The sequence below is a fragment of the Heptranchias perlo genome, chromosome 41, assembly GCF_035084215.1.
Source record: "Heptranchias perlo isolate sHepPer1 chromosome 41, sHepPer1.hap1, whole genome shotgun sequence".
NCBI lineage: Eukaryota > Metazoa > Chordata > Chondrichthyes > Hexanchiformes > Hexanchidae > Heptranchias > Heptranchias perlo.
The window spans coordinates 3,633,925-3,657,374 of NC_090365.1; the positions used below are offsets into that span (position 1 = coordinate 3,633,925).

General features: G+C 45.5%; 2 protein-coding genes across 2 annotated transcripts in view; one reads left to right on the forward strand and one right to left on the reverse strand.

Annotated features, from left to right (window-relative positions):
* The first annotated feature begins 1,866 nt into the window (after positions 1–1,866).
* LOC137305860 (insulinoma-associated protein 1a-like) lies at positions 1,867–3,076 on the forward strand. The gene has a single exon (XM_067974796.1). It carries the CDS (start codon positions 1,889–1,891, stop codon positions 3,074–3,076), a length of 1,188 nt encoding a protein of 395 aa, XP_067830897.1. The 5' UTR covers positions 1,867–1,888.
* Positions 3,077–14,469: 11,393 nt separating this feature from the next.
* The window catches only part of sirt2 (sirtuin 2 (silent mating type information regulation 2, homolog) 2 (S. cerevisiae)), a 40,687-nt gene continuing 31,706 nt past the window's right edge, over positions 14,470–23,450 (reverse strand). The window contains 2 exon segments of the mRNA XM_067974924.1: positions 14,470–19,464; positions 20,495–20,561. Coding sequence (XP_067831025.1) covers positions 19,336–19,464; positions 20,495–20,561 — 196 coding nt within the window. The 3' untranslated portion in view covers positions 14,470–19,335.

Below are 23,450 nucleotides of genomic sequence, written 5' to 3' on the forward strand. Positions count from 1 at the left end.
CCAATCTCTCTCCCTCTCTCTCTCTCTCTCTCACCTCTTACCCCCAATCTCTCTCCCTCTCTCTCACCTCTTACCCCCAATCTCTCTCCCTCTCTCTCTCTCACCTCTTACCCCCAATCTCTCTCTCTCTCACCTCTTACCCCCAATCTCTCCCTCTCTCACCTCTTACCCCCAATCTCTCTCTCTCTCCCTCTCTCACCTCTTACCCCCAATCTCTCTCCCTCTCTCTCTCTCTCACCTCTTGACTCCAATCTCTCTCCCTCTCTCTGTTGCAACATTTCTTGTCTCTATTTAATCACTATTACTGTGGTTAGTCACAAAAACAGAAAATGCTGGAAGCGCACAGCAGGTCAGTCAGCATCCATGGAGAGAACAAACAGGTTAACCTTTGGAGTGCAGACCGTTTGTTCAAAACTGAAAATTAAGAAGCGTATTAATACAATCAGAAAAGGGGCAAGGGAGAAATATATTTTTAAAAACCCAGAGAGGAATCACGATAATAAAAGGTCACCTTAGCCAAGTAATGGACTCAAACATTAAGACATTATGGGTGTGTAAGTAGTGAAGGAAGTGGAAGGCCTGGGAAAGTGCGAGAAAATGGGAGAGATGGAAAAACCAGGACCCTTTGGTTGGGCTACTCCAGCCCCTAATTCGCCACGTGATAAAATCGCTCAGCAGACCGTGGTGCTGAACAGGATTTAACCCAGGGGTTGGCTGGCACGTCAACAAGGTCCTTTTGGTGGACCTGGATTCCAATCTGCTTTAGACCCTGATTCTAATCTTATGTTAGACAAGTTCAATGCACTGCCTTACCTGGACTGACATTTCATCCCTCCCATCAGCTCAGGAACAACCGTGTCCCATTCCAACATTTAAAATATTCAGATTGTTTTCATTAAGTTTCAGAATTATTTATTTTTTTAAACCGCGGACTTTTGTTTCTTGTCTTGGGTGCGGTTGCAGTTGCGTTAGGGTTCTCTCGAGAGGATGGCCCCATTCTGCTCCTTTTTGTCCCTTCCTTTCGTGGGATTCTGACAGTCCTGGGGTAACTGCCCCAAACGTTTGTCGTCCTCCTCCTCCTCCTCCTTCTTCCACTCTGGCTTTCCTTGGTTGCCACGGTATTGGGTCTGACTCGACTTGGCTGGGTCGCAGTTTACCCCTGGCTTGTCTGTACAGCAGCGGAGACTGGGAATAGTGGAATTCATTTAGCAAACAATTGGATTGTGGGGGGCTCCTTGTGGATGGGTCAGCTCTCCTCATCCACATCTACCTTGTGACTTGATGGCTGTACTTTGTTGCCAGGTCAACATTGAAGAATAGGTTAGGCAGAAGTTTGAAGAAAAGGGGGATAAAGAAATATAGCAACATGTTGGGAATGTGGAATTAGGACTCGAATGGAGGATAAACCAGTTCGGCCAAAAGGCCTGTTTCTCTGTTATGTGATTCTATGGGCTTAGACTTTCTTTATGCATTATTTCAGAAACTCACAATCTCCCAATGACAACCCATGTCCCATCACACCGTGCCAAAGCCCGAATGTGCTGGATTGTTGTGCAGATGGTTTTTGGATTGATGCTATTACGAATATTTTACTGGAGGAGGTTTACTAAAGGTTTACGAGCTTTCTTTAAACAAACCACCACAGCGTTAACACAGTGTTAATGATCTGTGATCAAATTAATCCGAATTATCCTCTTCCAATAAGCATCGTCCTAGATACTTGCGTGTGTTAATTGGGTACGTGTTAATTAAGAACCTTATGCACATCTCAGGATACAGGAGTTACTTCGAGAGATAGAAACGGAAGAATCCTCTTCTCTCTGATCTTGTGCGTATTTTAGATTTTCTCATTGCTGCCGCCTGAATTCTTCTGACGTTTCCCATCAAGATGCCCAGAGGATTTTTGATCAAGAGGAGCAAGAGGACCATGGCATATCGGACAACACAAACACAAGTCGAGATGTCTCAAGAGAAATGTACTAATTCACGGCCCTTGATTGCAAGGCACGGGACACTGAACGGAGATCTAAGCCAAGAGCAACACGAGGGAACTGGCACAGCCAGATACTCGAGCAAAAATAACTTTTCTGATGGATACCCAAGAGCATGGCTGTTATCTTCAGATGGGTCACCTCAGTCTGTCACAGGCTCATGGTCCATAGACCGCCCGACCTCTCTAACTCTTGGCTCTCTTCCATCAAGGACAAAGCTATTTCCTTCATCAACTCTCCCTGAGGCACTGGGACAGACAGGCACTGACCCATTGGCAGAGGAGCCAGGAAGCTTGGACTGCCAAGACAAGGCAACCACATCTGCAAAGCACGGCGATAATGTCGGGGAAAGGCATACCGAAGACAAGAAGGGATCTAGTCACAATGTTCTAGGGGCATTCATTTGCCAGTTATGTAAGGAGGAATATCCAGACTGCTTTGCCCTTGCTGAGCACAAATGCTCCAGGATAGTTCAAGTGGAATATAGATGCTCCGATTGCAGCAAGGTGTTTGGGTGCCTGGCCAACCTTGCTTCTCACCATAGGTGGCACAAACCCCGCTGCATTGTTGCTACTCGACGAAAGAAAAAAGGGATGAAATACCCAGGTGCTCGGGTGAAGGGTCAACACGGTTGCCACGGCATCAATGAAAACGGAGAGGGCCCAGTGGGCACAGTGAATCCAAATACACCTCAACCTCAAACAGAAGGGGAATTCCTGTGCCAACGAGGTAACGGCCCTGAGTTAACGAGAATTGAGATGTTTGAATGTGCTCCTTTGCATTGGATGGACAGTGATCCTCATTCAGGCCACATCAGAGGTCTTGTGTGTCCACCAGATGGTCACCAGCTGTTCGGCCACCCTTTCAGGCCCGAGGCCCACCCTTGCCTATTTTACACTGATAAGGTCTTCATGGATGGCATGCGCGGGGACAGCCTTTATCAGCAGATGTTGAAGACTGTTCCTTCCAGATGCTGCCCAGCTACTTTCTTTGCAGCATCTGGTGGAATGAGCCATGTAAGCAAATGGAATCCTCTAGACAACAGTCAGATGATGGCACAAGTGCAGGGGAGGCAAACATATTGAATGTCCCAGTTACTTGTTCTTGTCTGTGGTTCGTCGTCTATACACTCGTCTCCATTAGTCTAGTATCGATAAGTATGTATGCGGTTATTTCGGTTGTCGCTGTGGTAACCGTTTATCCATATCTAGTGATCAACCTTGCTCACCATTTGTTTGTTTCTTTCTTTTTTCCCTTTCCAATTGTCTCCTCTCCTCGGCGGACTCTCACTGGGGTAAGGGGTTCCATAGGTTTTAGGTGGGCCAGCATTCCCCCAATTGGCCATTCTCCAGTCTAGACTTTGGGGGGGGGTGGTGGAAGGCATCAAAGCCGAGCTCAATCCTTACCCTACGTCTAGACGGACGCACTCTCCAGGAAGGGTAGCGATCAGAAGTGGAAATCCTGGATGATTTCCTCTTCCCTGGCCCCGGGGGTGCTTAATTGGAAACGCAGAGCTCTTAATTCCTTCCCTGGCTGGGACCTTCATGTTCTGTATGACTTAACAGCACACCGGGTGCCACACATACCAACTGACTTTGATAGCAGTGTTTATAAAACATTTCAAGGATGTGGTCTCGATCAGCAAGCTATTCAACAACATGCAGAAATGACCACAGACTCTGTGATCAGGGCCATGCAGAGTTACCCCCCCCTTTGATAATGCAGTGAATGGCAATGAACGGGAAGTCCTGCTTAAAAGGAGCAGTTGCTCAGGTGCAATTTCTATCCCCGTGCTTTCCATGGTGTTTACTTGACGGGATACACTGATCACTGCAGATCAGGAGGTCTCCGGTCCCATCCTCCATCTATGCCCCAAAACTACAACTTGCATTTATATAGCGCCCTTAAGCTAGTAAAACGTCCCAAGGCGCTTCACAGGAGGGTGAAGCAGAGAGCATTTGACGTAGAAAAGATGTCTCCACTTGTGGGGGAGATCAAAACTAGGGGGCCATAAAATTCAAGATGGTCACTAATAAATCCAATAGGGAATTCAGGAGAAACCTCTTTACCCAGAGAGTGGTGAGAATGTGGAACTCGCTCCCACAAGGAGTAGTTGAGGTGAATATCATAGATGCATTTAAGGGGAAGCTGGATAAACACACGAGGGAGAAAGGAATAGAAGGATATGCTGATAGGGTGAGATGAAGTAGGGAGGGAGGAGGCTCGTGTGGAGCATAAACACCAGCATGGACCAGTTGGGCCGAATGGCCTGTTTCTGTGCTGTACAACCTCTGTAAAATTTGACACCGAGCCACATAAGGAGATATTAGGACAGGTGACCAAAAGTTTGGACAAAGAGGCAGGTTTTAAGGAGCGTCTTAAAGGAGGAGAGAGAGGCGGAGAGGTTTGCGGAGGGAATTCCAGAGCTCAGGGCCTAGACGGCTGAAAGAACGGTGGAGCGAAGGAAATCAGAGCTGCACCAGTTCAAAGAACCATACAGCACTTTAAGGAGGCCATTCGGCCCATCGTGCCTGTGCCGGCTCTTTGAAAGAGCTATCCAATTAGTCCCACTCCCCCTGCTCTTTCCCCATAGCCCTGCAATTTTTTTCCCTCAGCCGGGGCAGCAATTGGGGCCCTTATGATTTCCCTCGGCAATCCTGGCAGACGGAAGGTCTGTATTTTAACTACATAATTTGACAGTTGTTTAGATTTTTTATGAGATTGAGGGGGAGCCCTTTGAAATTCCACCTATCTTATTTTCTCACTGTTTCTGTTGCCAGACGGTAAGAAACTCCTGTTAACAGATTAAAAGGCAGCTCTCAAAGTTCACGTGATGGGACATCCCCCCTTGATGATTTTTCACCACTAGTTTCCATGTGTACTAGCAATTTCCACCCTAAGACCTGCTTATGAGTAAAGGCTGCAAAGTGCATCCCCCGCCTATGGGACAGGGTTCCTTCCGTGGCCTCCAGTCAACAGGTGAAAGCACCAGAGTTTCTGACCTGAGCTCTTTCCGCAAACACTCTGCCCACTTTCCTGGATAGCCGTCTGTTGCGAGACTTTTTAATCTCTGAACCTATTTTTACAACAAACGTGCGAGCTAGTTAATGGCTCGTGTGGGTTCTCGCTAGCTGTTTTTCCAGATGGTAACTAAACCTCTGCGCTCTGCTCAGTTGTGACTGTACAACTTGACAATACCATCATAGGAGTCACAAGGTCGTGGGTTCAAGTCCCCACTCCAGGGACTTGAGCACAAAATCCAGGCCCACACTCCCAGTGCCAGGACTGAGGGAGTGCCGCACTGTCGGAGGTGCCGTCCTTCAGATGAGACGTAAAAAAAATCCCATGGCACTATTTTGAAGAAGAGCAGGAGAGTTCTCCCCAGTGTCCTGGCCATATTCATCCCTCAACCAACATCACTAAAAACGGATCATCAGGGGTGATAGGGAGAGATGAAGTGAAATGAGGCTCATGTGGAGCATAAACACCAGTATAGAGCTTTTGGGCCGAATGGCCTGTTTCTGTGCTGTAAAATTCTAAGTAGTGATAATAATTCATCTGGATGTTGAAATCATTTCCTGTGACTCACTTTCTCTCACTCTGTTTCTGGTTCGAGATCTGATACATTTCCCCCCATTGTTTGTTCTTCCAAAGTCCATTTACCATCCTAATGCATCGTATACCGTTTAGCTTCTCAACTGTTCTAGGCCTCAGTTTAAAAAAAAATAGGCCCAGCCCAGTTTGATGAGGATATTCCGGGCTCTATTTTCTTAAGGCCGTAGGCAGAGTTGGTTCACCTCAATGGTGGCGAGGGTGTTGGAGACAGGAAAGGATTGTGTGTGTGAGGACAGGATCAGGAATAGGCTTTGCCATTATCTCCTCCATCTCAACACTCACTCTCTCGGCTCACGTGTGATTTAAGGTATTAAGTGAATGTGGTTTTTAGAGCCCCAAGATGTCGTTTCAGCCCAGAGCAGTTATACTGATTCAGGGTTAAAACAATCTTTCCGCGATAAATCAGCATCTTGGCCAGTAACTTGTGACGTGTGTGTGTGTGTGTGTGAAACTGAACCAATTATAAATTGTGCTTGTAACTGGACAAAGTGGAACCTACTTGGTTATGTTATTATTTACATGGTGCCTAGCATGGTGTTTAAGCAGCCTGGGCTGTCAGTGAGTGTTATTATCTACTTCTATTGTGACTCAATAAACCATGTTTGATTGCAACACCTTGTGTTCAGCACTTTGTTCAAACTTCATTCACAAAAGAGGCAACGGCCCGCCCAGTATTGGACAGAGTGTGGGGTTGCCAACTCTGGTTGAATGTATTCCTGACGGTTTTATCACATGACCTCCTGCCTCCAACCGGCCCACCACCGCAACACCCCCGCCATTGGTCGTCCGACTCCTCCATCCTCACAGTGCTCCACCCCCACGCTCCCGCCATTGGTCGCCCGACACGTCCATCCTCACAGTGCTCCACCCCCACGCTCCCGCCATTGGTCGCCCGACACGTCCATCCTCACAGTGCCCCACCCCCACGCTCCCGCCATTGGTCACCTAACATGTCCATCCCTATAGTGCTCCACCCCCACGCTCCCGCCATTGGTCGCCCGACACGTCCATCCTCACAGTGCCCCACCCCCACGCTCCCGCCATTGGTCACCCAACACGTCCATCCTCGTGAACACTCCGCCTTCCCACAACCAATTGGAAAGTGAACAGACTCTTCGTTACTCGATTGGACGATTTGTGACTGTTAGTCAAACAACCTTTTTTCCCATTTCCAATATTTTTATAATTAATAAACAGAAGTTCTCAAAGAAAATGAAAAAAAAAACTTTTTTTTTTAATACCCCCGTATGATTTTTCTCCTGGGTTTGCTCGCAGCTGTGTCCCAGGGATTAATCTTCAACTCCAGGCCAATCCTGGAGGGTTGGCAACCCTAAGTGTGGTGTCAGGAATTGATAGGCAAATAATTATCAGCCCGAGAGTAAATACACTGCCTGGGATGGTGCTGTGTCTTTTGTCAGCTTGGCTCAGTTGGAAGAACTCTCACCTCTGAGTTAGAAGGTTCAAGCCTCACAATGGATGTGAGCACATGACTGTAGTAGAGGGAGTGCTGCATTGTTGTAGGTGCCGTCTTTTGGGTGAGACATTAAACTAAGGCTTCGTCTGCCTGTTCAGATGGATATTAAAGATCCCATGGCACTATTTGGAGAGGAACAGGGGAGTTCTCCCTGTTGTCCTGCCCAATAGTCCTCTGTCAACCAACACCACCAAAAACAGGTTATCTGGTCATTTTATTTGGTGTTTATGGGGCCTTGCTGTGCACAAATTGGCTGCCAAGTTTGCCCACAAAACAGTAACAGCAACTCAAAAAGAAATTCAGTGGTTGGGAGGCCTAAGAAAGACTTGCATTTTAATACTTTCACAACCTCAGGACGTCCCAAAGTGTTTTACAACCAATTAAGTATTTTTAAACTGTAGCCACTGTTGTAATGTAGGGAAACGCGGCAGCCAATTTGCGCACAGCAAGATCCCACAAACAGCAACGAGATAATGACCAGATAATCTGTTTTGGTGATGTTGCTCGAGGGATAGATATTGGCCCAGGATACCGGGGAGAACTCCCCCTGCTCTTCTTCGAAATAGTGGCCGTGGGATCTTTTACATCCACCTGAGAGGGCTGGACGGGGCCTCAGTTTAACGTCTCATCCGAAAGGTGGCACCTCCAACAGAGCAGCGCGCCCTCAGTACTGTGCTGGAGTGTCAGCCTGGATGATGTGCTCAAGTCTCTGGAGCGGGACAACTCAGGTGAGAGTGCTACCCACTGAGCCAGAGCTGACACTATGTGCGCATGGTATAAGCACATGTTCTTTCTTACTGAGTCAGGAAGGTCCCAGGTTCAATCTCTGGCCTATGTGAGGGTTAAGCCAAGGTTAGCCAGCATGCCTGCAGGTAAGAACTGGCCCTAGCTTTAGATGGGCACTGTCCCTTTAAGCTGATTTCTAAGAGGGCACTGTCCCTTTAAGCTGATTTCTAAGAGGGCACTGTCCCTTTAAGCTGATTTCTAAGAGGGCACTGTCCCTTTAAGCTGATTTCTAAGAGTGCACAGTCCCTTTAAACTGATTTCTAAGAGGGCACTGTCCCTTTAAACTGATTTCTAAGAGGGCACTGTCCCTTTAAGCTGATTTCTAAGAGGGCACTGTCCCTTTAAGCTGCCGACGCTGTGCAGACCAAACGAGAGCAGCTCTCCGGATCCAGACAGACACAGCAGTTCACCTGTTATAACACGGAGGGTGTTTGAAAATCAAATCAATTATCAGCTTTCCTCCCCATTTCCAAATGTGTGCACATTACAATTTCCAAACTCTGCCACATTACCGAGAAGGTGTCGGCTCAGCCAAGCTGAGCTTCACACCCGACTAACCGGAAAACCGCAGGAGAGGAGACAGACACATAGTTCTTCCATGATAATTGAAACGTAAAGTTGTGTTAAACTAATTTTTTTCCGACTCCTCTTTGTGATAAAATTGATACTTTTAAATGGAGGGAGAGGAACAGAGAGACCGCAGTGTGCAGCTACACAGGTGGCAGTGCAAATGGACACGGCCATAAACAAGGCAACGGAATCCTTAATTTTGTATCCATTGGCACAGAACACAAAAGCAAGGAGGTAATAGTGAGTTTGTACAAGACCTTAGTTAGACCGCAGTTGGATAATCGGGGTACAGCTTTGGGTACCGAATAGGGAATTCAGGAGAAACTTCTTTACCCAGAGAGTGGTGAGAATGTGGAACTCGCTCCCACAAGGAGCAGTTGAGGCGAATAACAGACAGATTTAAGGGGAAGCTGGATAAACACACGAGGGAGAAAGGAATAGAAGGATAGGCTGATGAAGTGAGATGAAGAGGGGAGGGAGGAGACGCGTGTGGAGCATAAACAGTTAAGCCGAATGGCCTGTTTCCTTGCTGTAAATTCAATGCAATACCCCGTTGTAGGGAGGATATAAAAACAATGGAAGGCTGCAATGTAGATTCACTAGGGTGTTATCAAGGATGAAGAGAGACTCGAGGCTAGATCTTTATTTCTACTGGAGCTGAGAAAGGGACGGAGTGACCTGAAAGAGGTCTTCAAGATTATTAAGGGTTACGATGAGGTAACTAGATCTTTTCCTCTGGTGTGTCGGTACCACTGGATCCAGTCAGGCAGGTCTCGTACGTGACAATAACAATGTAAACTTGCCGGACTCGCTAAGCCCGACAAGACCTGTCTTCACTGGTTCACCCCCTGTGCTCTCTGACCTACATTGGTTCCCAGTCTGGCAACGCCTCGATTTTAAAATTCCCCTTCCTTGTATTCAAATCCCTCCATGGCCTCGCACCCCCCCCTCCCTATCTCTGTAACCTCCTCCAACTCCACAACCCTCCGAGATCTCTGCGCTCCTCCAATTCCAGCCTCTTGCGTATCCCTAATTTTAATCGCTCCACCATCAGCTGCCTGGGCCCCAAGCTCTGGAATTCCCTCCCTAAACCTCTCCCCCTCTCTCTCTCCTCCTTTAAGACGCTCCTTAAAACCTACCTCTTTGACCAAGCTTTTGTTCACCTGTCCTAATATTTTCTTTTGTGGCTCGGTGTCAAATTTTGTCTGATAATCGCTCCTTGGGACGTTTTACGACATTAAAGGCGCTATATAAATGCAAGTTGTTATTGCTTCTTGTTTCCCTTTGTACTCCAGCAAGTTTATTTTAGAACCGCTACCAACCATGTGAGACCCAGCCATTGGGAGCTGGAGGCAGGAGACCTAATAGAGGCATTCAGAATTGTGAGGGGTTTTGATAAAGTAAGTGGGGAGAAACTGTTCCCTCTGCAAGTGGGTCAGTAACCAGAGGTCATAGATTTAAAATAATTGGCAAAAGAGCTATAGGGGAAACGAGGAGAATTTTTTTTCACACGGAGGGTTTGTTAAGATCTGAAAGGGTGGTGGAAGCAGATTCTGTAGAAACTTTCAAAAGGCAACTGGACATGTAGTTGAAGGGGGCTGATTTGCAGGGTTGAGGGGAAAAAGCCGGGGAAGTGCGACTAAATTGGGCAGCTCTTTCAAAGAGCCAGCACAGGCACGACAGGCCGAATGGCCTTCATCTGTGCGGTAAGATTCTATGATTTATATAGCACCGTGCATGACCTCAGGACATCCTAAAGCACTTTACAGCCAATGAAGTACTTTTGATGTGTGGTCACTGTTGTAACGTAGGAGAGCAAGACAGAAACTGCTTCTATTGGCCAGTTCTGTCCAACTGTTAACAAATAAGAAAGAAAGAAATTATTGTTGCAGTCTGTTGAGCCCCAGCACTAACCACCTTCATCTTGATAAGAAAACACACAAAAAGGTGAAAACTTTTCCAGCATACCACCCTCTGCCTCGAGGAACCTCGAGCGTCCCAGGAGCTGAGGGTGAAGGGGGTCCTTTGCTGACTGTGATTGTGTGGCAGATTCCGAGCTTAATCAGTCCCCAACTGTAAGGCGAGAGGAGTACAGAACTTTAAAGAAGGTTTGACATCTTAAAAAAATAAAATAGCAAGCTGCGAGGTAGGGAGCAGCACAGTGATGCGTTAGTAAAGGGGATTAACAAATGCTAATTAGGTGATTGCTCTCAGAAGTGCAGTTTGCAACACAGATGCAGGGCAGCCACACAGAGAAGGGATAACAAGACAGTTTGAGACAGGAAAAAAAATTGCAGGGCTTATGGGGAAAGAGCAGGGGGAGTGGGACTAATTGGACAGCTCTTTCAAAGAGCCGGCACAGGCACGATGGGCCGAACGGCCTCCTTCTGTGCTGTAAGATCCTATGAGTTGTTGTTCCTGTGCAATATAAACACTAATTGCAGAGTCTCTGGTGAGAGAGCTGCACTGCATTGTACGGCTTGTGGCTTTTCTTGCTCAGAAAGCATCACACAAATAAAATATATCTATCTGCACAGTTGAATTCTGGAAACAAACTTCACTTAGTGTTAGTGTTTAAAGTAAATCGGTACTTAAAATAAACTATTAAATATACTGAACAAATACCCAGTTTGCTGAGACTGCCCTCCAGGACCTTACCCAAGTAACCATTTTCCACATGCGATTCGAGACAGTGAGCACAGGGAAGCTATTCAACTGTGAAGGGCATCATGCCCCCAACACCAACCTGCCCTGGCACATTCTCAATCACACATGCGCTTTGCAGCAAGAATCGCTGGAGAGCAATTAGGAGAAGGAACCCAGATTAAATGTTTCTGTTCCCTTCCGTGGGTCAGTTGTGCCAATCAAGGCTGTTAGCTTCCCGCTCAGCTCCACAGACAGACGCCTTCACCCACTCAGAAGATAGATTAATTCATTTTCATTCCATGAATGCAGTGAAATTCGTCTCTTCTTTTTACTAAGAGACAGTAGCTACTTTAGGAGAGAGGTTGGGATGAGGGACTTCAGATACCTGGAGAAGCTGGGGTTGTTCTCCTTAGAGCAGAGAAAGTCGAGAGGAGATTTGATAGAAGTGTTCAAAGTCGTGAAGGGTTTAGATAAAGTAAATAGAGAGAAACCGTTCCCAGCGGCAGAAGGGTCGAGAAACAGAGGACACAGATTTAAGGTGATTGGCAAAAGAACCAAAGGCGACATAAGGAACATTTTTTTTTAAACTTAGCGAGTAGTTATGATCTGGAATGCGCTGCCTGAAAGGGCGGTGGAAGCAGATTCAATCATGGCTTTCAAAAAAGAATCGGATAAACACTGGAAGGGAAAAAATTTGCAGGGCTGCGTGGGAATGGGACTAACTGGATTGTTCTTACAATGGGTTCGATGGGCCGAGTGGCCTCCTTCTGTGCTGTAACCTTTCTATGATTGCAAGCATTTTCTATGTCAGGAGGGGTGACTGACCGAAGAAAGGATCCTAACCTATTAACACACACACACCAAAAATCTAGGCTGTAACATGCACATCCTGCTCACAAACCTTACTTCCTGTTGTCACGTGTCATGCTTTGCCGATAACATTTACCATTGTAAATTATGTCGACTGTTCCGATCTAGTTTTGCTTTGTCAACTTTGCTGCAGGCTTTGACCACCACTTACTCCGTGGGGTAAGTTTCTGAGCTCTCGTTCCCAACTCTGTCACCGTCTTGTGTACAAAATAACCTTCTATTCATCAACTGACCATGGGCAACATTGCAAATAATCTACTATATGATAGAAAAACGATATGCCCTACAGTTATTTTCACAGCAAGAATATTTTCACCAGGACATCCAGTCTATGAAAATATTCTTACTAAGATTAGGAGAGAACTCTATAGAGCATTTAGCATAACTTCCCACAGAAATATACATGCCCTGTCCCTATAAATAGGAAGAGTCTGGATGGTAGGCTGTTCCTCTTTTCCCAGAGGGTCGTGAGCCTCTGGAATGCATTGCCGGCTGATGTGATGACTCTGCCTCAGGAGGGAACTGGTTCCCGACTGGGGCAGAGATCGCATCGTATAGAAGGTAAGTGGATTAACAGATAATGTATGCACGGTCCATGTGATCTCCTGGAGGGTTTCAATCGCCTTGGAGGGGGGGGGGGGTCGGAGAGGAATTTTTCAGAGTATTTTTTCCCCTTATTGGCCCTGGGTTTTTTCTTTGCCTCTCCCCAGAGATTACGTGGGTGCGGGGCAGGTGAGAGGGGGAGCGTGAGAATTGTCTAGTCAGGATGCTCCGGACATCATGGTGCGTGGGGCAGGACTGATGGACCAGCTGGTCTTTGCCCACCTGTCAATTTGGTATGTTCAAAATTTAACGTGCAAATGTAAATAGTTCTACAGTATTACAAACAACAGATTTTACATCGTTATTTAATCTTGCAATTCAGACGATGTCAGTCTGACCTGATTTTAGTAGCGGTGTCGCAGGCTCCTGCCGGTTCAGTTGGTACATTTTTTGCAGAGTGGAGAATTGAGCCATATAGTGACATCTGTCAACATCTGTGAAGAGAATGGTCAACATCTGTGAAGAGAATGGTCAACATTTCAGATGGAGCCACTGTCCGAGTTCTGACAAGGCTCTATACCTGAAACATTAACCCGTCTTTTCCCCTTTACAAATGCTTACTGACCCGTTACGTATTTCCAGCATTCATAGGAACAGGAGGAGGCCATTCAGCCCCTCGAGCCTTTTCCGCCATTCAGTTAGGTCATGCTGATCTGTATCTTAACTCCATTTACCCGCCTTTGTTCTGTAACCCTTAATACTCTTGCCTGACAAAATCTCAGTTTTGAAATTTTCAATTGACCCCCAGCCTCAACAGCTTTTTGGGGGAGAGAGTTCCAGATTTCCACTCCCCTTTGTGTGAAGAAGTGCTTCCTGACATCACCCCTGAACGGCCTAGCTCTAATTTTAAGGTTATGCCCCTTTATTCTGGACTCCCCGCCCACCAGAGGAAATAGTTTCTCTCTATTTACCCTATCAAATCCTTTAATCATCTTAAACACCTCAATTAGATCACCCCTTAATCTTCTATACTCGAGGGAATACAATGCAACCTAGTTCAATTCTCTGCCAGGTGACAGTGGGGGAATTGCAATTAGCCTCAGAGTCTGTTACACAGACAAGATAGGAACATAGGAATATAGGAACAGGAGTAGGCCATTCAGCCCCTCGTGCCTGCTCCGCCATTTGATAAGATCATGGCTGATCTGTGATCTAACTCCATATACCTGCCTTTGGCCCATATCCCTTAATACCTTGTAATGACTCATATTTTGCAATATACACACCTATCAAAACAGAAAATATTTGGAAGCCTAACAGGTTGGAGAGTTACATATAACCTACAGCACAGAAACAGGCCATTCGGCCCAACTAGCCTATGCCGGCATTTATGCCCCACACGAGCCTCCTCCCTCCTTCATCTCACCCTCTCAGGATATCTTCCATTCCTTTTTCCCCTCATGTGCTTATCTAGATTCCCCTTAAATCCATCTATGTTATTTGCCTCAACTACTCCTTGTGGTAGTGCATTCCATATTCTTACCACCCTTTCAGTAAAGAAGTTTCTCCTGAATTCCCTATTGGATTTATTAGAGACTATTTTATATTTATGGCTCCTAGTTTGGGACTCCCCCACAAGTGGAAACATTTTCTCTACGTCTACCTTATCAAACACTATTATCTTAAAGACCTCTATCAGGTCACCCCTCAGCCTTCTCTTTTCTAGAGAAAAGAGCCCCAGCCTGTTCAATCTTTCCTGATAAGGATATCTTCTCAGTTCTGGTATCATCCTTGTGAATCTCTTTTGCACCTTCTCCAGTGCCTCTATATATCCTTTTTATAGTTTGGAGTCCAGAACTGTGCACAGTACTCCAAACGTGGTCTATCTGAGGTTCTGTACAAGTTTAACATAACTTCTTTGCTTTTCAATTCAGAACTTAGCGGCAATCAAATAAAATCACAAGTGAATCAAACTGAATTAATATGAAATTTTATTTGACAGTTTAACGCCAGAAAAATGTCATTTTTATATATATTATAGAACAGTGACAGTTAAATACCTGTCGATCCTTCTCAAGAGGAATTTAAAGATGTTCGGCCAATTCATTTTCATAAATATCTAGTAATAGCAGAAACTCATTCATAAAGTAACTTAAATATTAATTAATCTATCAATATAATTAAAAGTCTTACCTATACCACATGCCACACTTTAAATCTGTCAGCCTTTTCTAATTGGCTCAAATAACTACTATCCGTTAAGTTAAATGTGCTGATTCGCTGAAATATAGGCAGGTAGGAAAAGCCACCCAGCAACCCACACAACCAATCAAATCACTGATAGAATTCTTCCCCACCCCCCCCCCCCTCGCCCTGGGTTCCCTTCAGTGGTCATTCCTTTTGTTAAAGGGACCTCCCATTGCTTTCTGCCATTGTCCAGCCTACCTCCACCCATAGGAACAGGAGGAGGCCATTCAGCCCCTCGAGCCTGTTCCGCCATTCAATTAGATCATGGCTGATCTGTATCTTAACTCCATTTACCTGCCTTGGTTCCGTAACCCTTAATCCCCTCACCCAACAAAAACCTATCAATCTCAGTTTTGAAATTTTCAATTGACCCCCAGCCTCAACAGCTTTTTGGGGGGAAGAGAGTTCCAGATTTCCACTGCCCTTTGTGTGAAGAAATGCTTCCTGACATCACCCCTGAACGGTCTAGCTCTAATTTTAAGGTTACGCCCCCTTGTTCTGGACTCCACCCCCCCCCACAGGAAATAGTTTTTCTCTATCTATCCTATCAACTCCTTTAATTATCTTTAACATCTCAAGCCGGCACAGTCTCGATGGGCCGAATGGCCTCTTTCTGTGCTGTAACGATTCTATGAATTAGATCACCCCTTAATCTTCTATCCAAACAAATCTCCATCCAAAGTTCCTCCTGTCCCAACACAACCTGCTTCCAGAGCTGCAACTCTCCTTGCTGCTTTGCTACAAGGCCCAACCTGGGAACCGCTCTGCCTGCCCACTCCAAGGTCCATCCCTCCCGCTCAGATTTCACTCCTCGACCCACCTCCCTGCTCTCCCCACGCGCCTTGGGCTGGCGCTAGATGTCCATCTCCGTTCCCGCCTGGTGTTGGCGAATAATACCACGTAGGTTCAAACTGGCAATTCAATAAAATCTGCGACTGCTCGATGAAAGGGTTAGCGTGAAATCGTTAAGAGTTCAATTAAATCCCAGTCAATATCATTAAATAGCAAGCCATTTTAAATTGGTCAATGATATCTTCGCTGTTGACTTAGTTCACGCAGCTTGGCATGGAATTGAGCCATGCAGATCAGAAGAGTCTGAGTTAAGCTTGTTTCACTTGAGTTCAAGGACTATAATTGGCTACAGTGATCCCTGGGGAGGGTGGAAATACCCACTTGATCATGAAAATTGAAGTAGGTTCCCAGTTATAATTCGACATTTAAACCTTCAGCATTACATTGCTCCCTCTCTTCTCAATGGACTGCCCCTTTAAATTGAATTTCACCCTCCCCCATCCCCAGTGTGACCTTACAAGCAAGACTTAAGAGCAGAGAAGGTTAAAGGGGAGGTTTAACAGAGGAGTTCAAAGTTTTGATAGAATAAATAAGGAGAAAGTTTCCACTGGCAGTAACCAGAGGACATGGTTTTAAGATAATCGGCAAAAGAAGTAGAGGGGAGATGAGGAGAATTTTTTTTTTAACGTGACGAGTTGTTGTGATCTGGAATGCGCTGCCTGAAAGGGCGGTGGAAGCAGATTAAATAGTAACTTTCAAAAGGGAATTGGATAAATACTTGAAAAGGAAAAATGGACAGGGCTACGGCGGAAAGAGCAGGGGGAAGTGGGACTATGTGGCTAGCTCCTTCAAAGAGCTAGTACAGGCCGAATGGCCTCCTTTAGCGCTGTATGATTCTATGACGTGAAGGCATTGGTTTGAGATTTTGAACTTCTGTACACAATGGACTCCCAATCACTTTCAGAATGTAAAAGAAAGCAGCTAGTTTGAAGATTTGGTTTAAGGAGATGCAAAGTGTCCGTGCTCCCGATTTCTCAAACCGCAAATTCTACACTAAAAGTTTATTAACAAACTTTCACTCTTTTGAAATGAACTATTCATAAATAACTAGACCCCAAGCCAAGGAAGGGGTACAGGCTGCACCCGATCATTTTATGCTTAAAATAAAAAGTTAAATAATATGAATTAAGCAACATTAGTAACAGGAAAATATGAATTGCGCTAAAAAATGTGAATTATCAGATACTTTGAATTAAATAACTTTAAATTAAGAATAGGCTGTAATTCATTAAACGCCACCTTCAAGATAAGTTTAGTGTGACCAAGGTATCCCCACTAATCGAATAATATTCTTTGATTATATTCAGCTATCTCAATAACTAATCTTTATTGAGAAACCTTGTTCAGGGCATCACTGAGCGTAAGAGATGGCTAAGTTTACACATACTGACATCTTTGTCCGAATCTCCTCTCCCCACTATTTTACTGGAGGTGTTAACTTAAAATAAATGGGTTAGTCCCATCACCAAACAGAAGGTTCAGGTGCTAATATCCCACAGCTTAGCCGCTAACTCAGGAATTGGTAATTAGGGGGCACCATGTTTTGGGTTTTATATGACTGAAGCTTGTAGGATGAGGTGAAGACTGACAGGGGTAAGGAATTCCAGTTTGGCATTTCTGGGAAAGAACAAGTTAGACCAGATGATGTGACGAGTCCTGACTTTGACACAGTGAAGATGCAGGGAGGAGCAAGAGTGTGTAGAAGGGCACTTTTAGAGATGGGGAGGAATGTTAAAAGGACCACTGCACATTGTAGATATGACAGAAGAGAAATTAAGTATGTGACGAGGTTCAGTGTGTGAGCAGGAGCTAACCATGAGGGAACCGAATCCACAGTTAAAAGTTCCATTGAATGTCATGGATTCAAGGAATAGTGTGAGGACCATGGATAGGTATCCCATCACCAGTTAATCACGGCCCGTCAGACAGTTAATCAGCCCGCGAATCCTTCTACTACTCTCCAGGGGAATAGTGTGAAGGTACAAAAAAACACAAGCAGCGCCTTTAACGTAGTAAAACGTCCCAAGGCACTTCACAGGAGCGATTATCAAACAAAATTTGACACCGAGCCACATAAGGAGATATTAGGACCGGTGACCAAAAGCTTGGTCAAAGAGGTAGGTTTTAAGGAGCTTCTTAAAAGGCGGAGAGAGAGGTAGAGTGGTGGAGAGGTTTAGGGAGGGAATTCCAGAGCTTAGGCAGCTGAAGGCACGGCCGCCAATAGCGGAGTGATCAAAATCAGGGATAGGCAAGAGGCCAGAATTGGAGGAGCGCAGATATCGTGGAGGATTGTAGAGCTGAAGGAGGTTACAGAGATAGGGGAGGGAGGGGGCGAGGCCATGGAGGGATCTGAAAACAAGGGTGAGGATTTTGAAATCGAGGCATTGCCGGATTGATGTAGGTCAGCGAGCATTGTAGTTTGAACAGAAAAAAACCACAAATTGGACAAGAAAACTGAAGGCAATTACGTAGGGGGCATTTTCCCCTTCGATTTTCTTCTTTTCTCCCATCATCTGGATGCTGCAGCCCTCGGATATCTTGTCCAATTAGCCATTCTTCGTTTGTGAGCCCACACCACAAGTGTTGGCGAGCTATTTGACCACATGAAGCATCGCATCAGAGTCCATGCACGAACTCTGCAGCGATCGGAAGTGGGACATTAAACGGGGCAGAAAAGATGAACCCAGACCACTGCCTCGAGATTACTAGGACCCACGATTAAATCACGGAAATGTAAAGCAGGTATTAAGAGAAAAATTGCTCACTCAAATGTTTGGAATAATCTGCTAGGTGAAAGAGTAAATCACTAGGGGAGTTTGAAATGCAGTTTGATGCAGGTGTTGGAGAATCCGTGCAAGTGGGTGTTGATGGGCCAAACTGTTGCACTTAACTTATTTTTAAATTGCTCTTACTGCTGCCTCTGACTGAGATCAGGAACTGAACCAGTCGTCTTCCTGGTTTATATAGCGGAGAGATTTTACCTCTGAATTAATCAATCATCTGGACAAGTGCTGTACAGTAATTCACTTTCCAGTTAGGTGCCTTCCCACTAAAAGCAGTATTTCAGGAGCCTTGTGGCATTGAGACACGGTGCACGAGTGTGCAAAGTTTAAGTTTCACCATTCTCCATTTCTATGGGAGATTTACCTTCCAGTTCGTAACGCGGTTTCCATCTCTAGCTATCAGTGCTGCTCACTCTCGCCAGGCGAATGCTCCCTCTCTTGTACACAAAGAGTTTTTGGTCAATGTAACTAACCCAATGAAAGCTTTATTTACAGTTTACTGCTTTCAAGTTTGACAACCGTGGAGCTGGTTCCCCGATGGCAGCAATTCAGCCCCAGCTTAATTTACAGGAATGAGACACAAGAATTTTTTGAAAAAAGGAAAAAAACTCTCAGTGTTAAGATTGTTGTAGCGCCATCCTATCCAAAAGGATTACGGTTATACTCGTTCCCCCACCCTCTAGATGTCTGTAATCAAACTTGCAAAGGAAAAGCAAACTAGCAACATCTAATGGTGGAGTACCAAAATCTGACATGAGACATCCTTGCGTTGTATGCGACAAGGCTGAGTTTGAAAGTGTAATAGTAGGAGGTGATAAATCCCATAACCGTACAGTCACTCTTCAACGCAGTTAACACACAGTATTAAAGGGGCTCTAGACAGCTCACATATCCCCGACTGTCAGCCATCTGATCCGGTTATTTGATGCCAAGGTCTGTCTGACTGTCATCCTTTTTTTTAGGTAGCTGGCTTTTCCGTCTCAGTTTTTGTTTCGTCTGAAGCCAGGGAGCTGGATGAGGCCCCAGTGACCTCGGTTTTACTGTCTATCAAAGCATATTCCTTCTTCACGATTTCTTCAAGCTCTTCCTGCACAAAGAATGAAAACACACACACAATGTGTTGGAATACACTGATCTTTACACTACGTATAAACCTGACCACATAACCAATGATGATACATAAAGCATGGAAACCACACTTGGTTTAGAATATTTTTCCCCTTTTGTCCACAATGTCACTACCCAAAGACTGCAGTCACTTGAAGAGTAAAGCTCTCTCTACACTGCCCTCACAGTGTGTCTTAACCACCAACTTCAATGGAGAACCTCCCTACTGTCACCAGTGTGGCCGTTCCAATTCCCACCCTTACGAAAGAGAAGAACGTTGTCACATCTTCAGGATTTCCCAAGCACGTCACAACCAATGAGCTACTTTTGGAGTATTGTCATTGTTGCTAATGCAAATCTGGCAAGATTCTACAAACAGCAAATCAGATCAGTGACCATTAATCTGTATTTGGTGATATTGTTTGAGGGTCAAGGCGTTGGAAGAACTCCCTGCTCTTTCAAATAGAGCCATGGGATCTCGTACATCCACCAGAGCTCAGTTGAACATCTCATCTGAAAGATGGCACCCCCAACAATGCAGCACTCACCCATACTGCATGAGCAGATTACATGGCCAATCCTGCAGTGAGGTTTGAATTCACAACCTGACTCAGGGGAAAGAGTGCTACCAACTGAGCCAAGCTGACACTCTTGGGTTTTGAGTGACAATTTAGTGGCAAACGGTGAGAAGCTTTTGTGTGTGGTGGTCCATCACCCTGAAGGAGGCAGACTCGCCCATTTTACACAGGGCCCTTATATCCAGCAGACAGAGTACATTTTCTTTCCATCAGACTGGGCTGAATTCTAAACCTATTCCCCGGGGCGAAAGAACATTGTGCCAACCCATTGTCTTGGACTACGTCTGCCACTTTCCTCAATGTTTTAGCTGTTCACTTAGTGAGTTGTTTTGTAGTGTGGTGACCTGCTTTGAACCTAATTGACCAGAAACCGAGGTACAGTGGATGGGGCAAGGGAAGATTTTGGGCGTAAAAAAACAATTATTACCCTACCTTCCAACCCAGCAGTTCAGCAAGAGCAAGACAGCCGTCGTCACATGAACCCACATAAGCCACATCCCTGATGAGAAAAATGGTATCACTTCAGAGCAGAGAAATAACATGTGGTACATCCCGTTATAACCAAATCCAACTGCATCATCTGGCCTGCAGACTGGCAGAGTGGAGATATAGAAACATTGGCGTGACAAAGGTGCATTCCACCCTGATCCACAGTCTGCAGCAATCAATGACAACCTGCATTTATATAGCGCCTTTACTGTAGTAAAACGTCCCGAGGCGCTTCACAGGAGCGATTATCAAACAAAATTTTGACACCGAGCCACATAAGGAGTTTGATCAAAGAGGTAGGTTTTAAGGAGCGTCTTAAAGGAGGAGAGAGTGAAAGGCGGAGAGGTTTAGGGAGGGAATTCCAGACCGTAGGGCCTCGGCAGCTGAACAACGGCCTCAAAATACACTCGATTTGAAAAAGTGTTGGATTTTTCTTCTGTGGAGGTTGCATCCTGCACAGCAGAGGTAGCATGAGATAAATATTATTCTTGCAAAGGCTGAAGGGATACACCATCATATCGTGACAAATAGACTCATATTACAGCACAGGAGGCCATTCGGCCCATCGTGCCTCTGCCAACTCTTTGGTGGAGCTATCCAATTAGGCCCACTACCCCTGCTCTTTCCCCTTGGCCCTGTAAATCTTTTCCCTTCAAGTATTTATCCAATTCCATTTTGAAAGTTATTACTGAATCTGCTTCCACCGCCCTTTCAGGCAGCGCATTCCAGATCACAACAACTGTGTAACAAAATGTTTCCTCATGTCGCCTTAAATCTGTGTCCTCTGGTTACCGACACTTCTGCCACTGGAAACAATTTCCCCTTATTTACTCTATAAAAACCCTGCATGATTTTGAACACCTCTATCAAATTTCCTCTTAACCATCTCTGCTCTGAGGAGAACAACCCCAGCTTCTCCAGTCTCTCCACGTAACCCTCGACCCTGGAACCATTCTAGTAAATCTCTTCTGCACCCTCTCGAAGGCCTTGACATCCTTCCTAAAGTCCTGAGTTTAAGCCCCTTATTATTAACAATTCATCAATCAGTGGAAACAAATCTTTCACAATTTATCCTCTCAAAACTTTTCTTAATTTTGAAAACCTTCTCTATTCTTGTTGCAAAAGACTCAATTTTTCAGCCTTTCTTCATAACTATATTCCCCGTACATTCTTGTGAATCTTCAGTATAACCTTTCCTTGGCTCCAATATTCCATCTGTAATGAGATACCCAGAGCGGCACACAATACTCCCAACTGTGGCCTAACCAATGTATTATACAAATCCAACATCACTAAGTTGCTTTTATATTCAATGCCTCTACGAATGATACCCAGAACCCCATTTGCTTTCTATGGCCTTTTCTACCTGCCTTTAAAGATTCTTGCATCTGTACCCCGAGATCTCTCGGTTCCTCCATTGTTAAGAATCTTATCATTTAGGGTATGCTTCCTTTCATTCTTCTTTCCCTCAAAGTGTGCTACTTTCACATCTCTCTATATTGAATGGCACTTTGCCATTCTGCGGCCAATTACTGTTTTCTGTTCCTTTTTTGCATTCTTCCTCATTTTGCTACTTTAGTATCAGCATACTTGAATATCATTCCTCTTGTGCATATAGGAACAGGAGGAGGCCATTTAACCCCTCGAACCTGTTCTGCTACTCATGGAGATCATGGCTGATCTGTATCCGAAATCCATCCACCCGCCTTGGCTCCATATCCGGCAACATGCCATAGACAGAGCTAAGTGATTCCACAACCAACGGATCAGATCAAAGCTCTGCAGTCCTGCCACATCCAGTCGGGAATGGTGGTGGACAGTTAAACAACTAACGGGAGGAGGAGGCTCTGTAAACATCCCCATCCTCAATGATGGCAGAGTCCAGAACGTGAGTGCAAAAGACAAGGCTGAAGCGTTTGCAACCATCTTCAGCCAGAAGTGCCGAGTGGATGATCCATCTCAGCCTCCTCCCGATATCCCCACCATCACAGAAGCCAGTCTTCAGCCAATTTGATTCACTCCACATGATATCAAGAAACAGTTGAGTGCACTGGATACAGCAAAGGTTATGGGTCCTGACAACATCCCAGCTGTAGTGCTGAAGACTTGTGCTCCAGAACTAGCTGCGCCTCTAGCCAAGCTGTTCCAGTACAGCTACAACACTGGCATCTATACGACAATGTGGAAAATTGCCCAGGTATATCCTGTCCACAAAAAGCAGGACAATTCCAATCCGGCCAATTACCGCCCCATCAGTCTACTCTCAACCATCAGCAAGGCGATGGAAGGTGTCGTCGACAGTGCTATCAAGCGGCACTTACTCATTGATGCTCAGTTTAGGTTCCGCCAGGACCACTCGGCTCCAGACCTCATTACAGTCTTGGTCCAAACATGGACAAAAGAGCTGAATTCCAGAGGTGAGGTGAGAGTGACTGCCCTTGACATCAAGGCAGCATTTGACCGAGTGTAGCACCAAGGAGCCCTAGTAAAATTGAAGTCAATGGGAATCAGGGGGAAAACTCTCCAGTGGCTGGAGTCATACCTAGCACAAAGGAAGATGGTAGTGGTTGTTGGAGGCCAATCATCTCAGCCCCAGGACATTGCTGCAGGAGTTCCTCAGGGCAATGTCCTAGGCCCAATCATCTTCAGCTGCTTCATCAATGACCTTCCCTCCACCATTAGGTCAGAAACGGGGATGTTCGCTGATGATTGCACAGTGTTCAGTTCCATTCGCAACCCCTCAGATAATGAAGCAGTCCGTGCCCGCATACAGCAAGACCTGGACAACATCCAGGCTTGGGCTCATAAGTGGCAAGCAACATTCGTGCCAGACAATGACCATCTCCAATAAGAGAGAATCTAACCACCTACCCTTGACATTCAACTGTAAGGAGTCTTA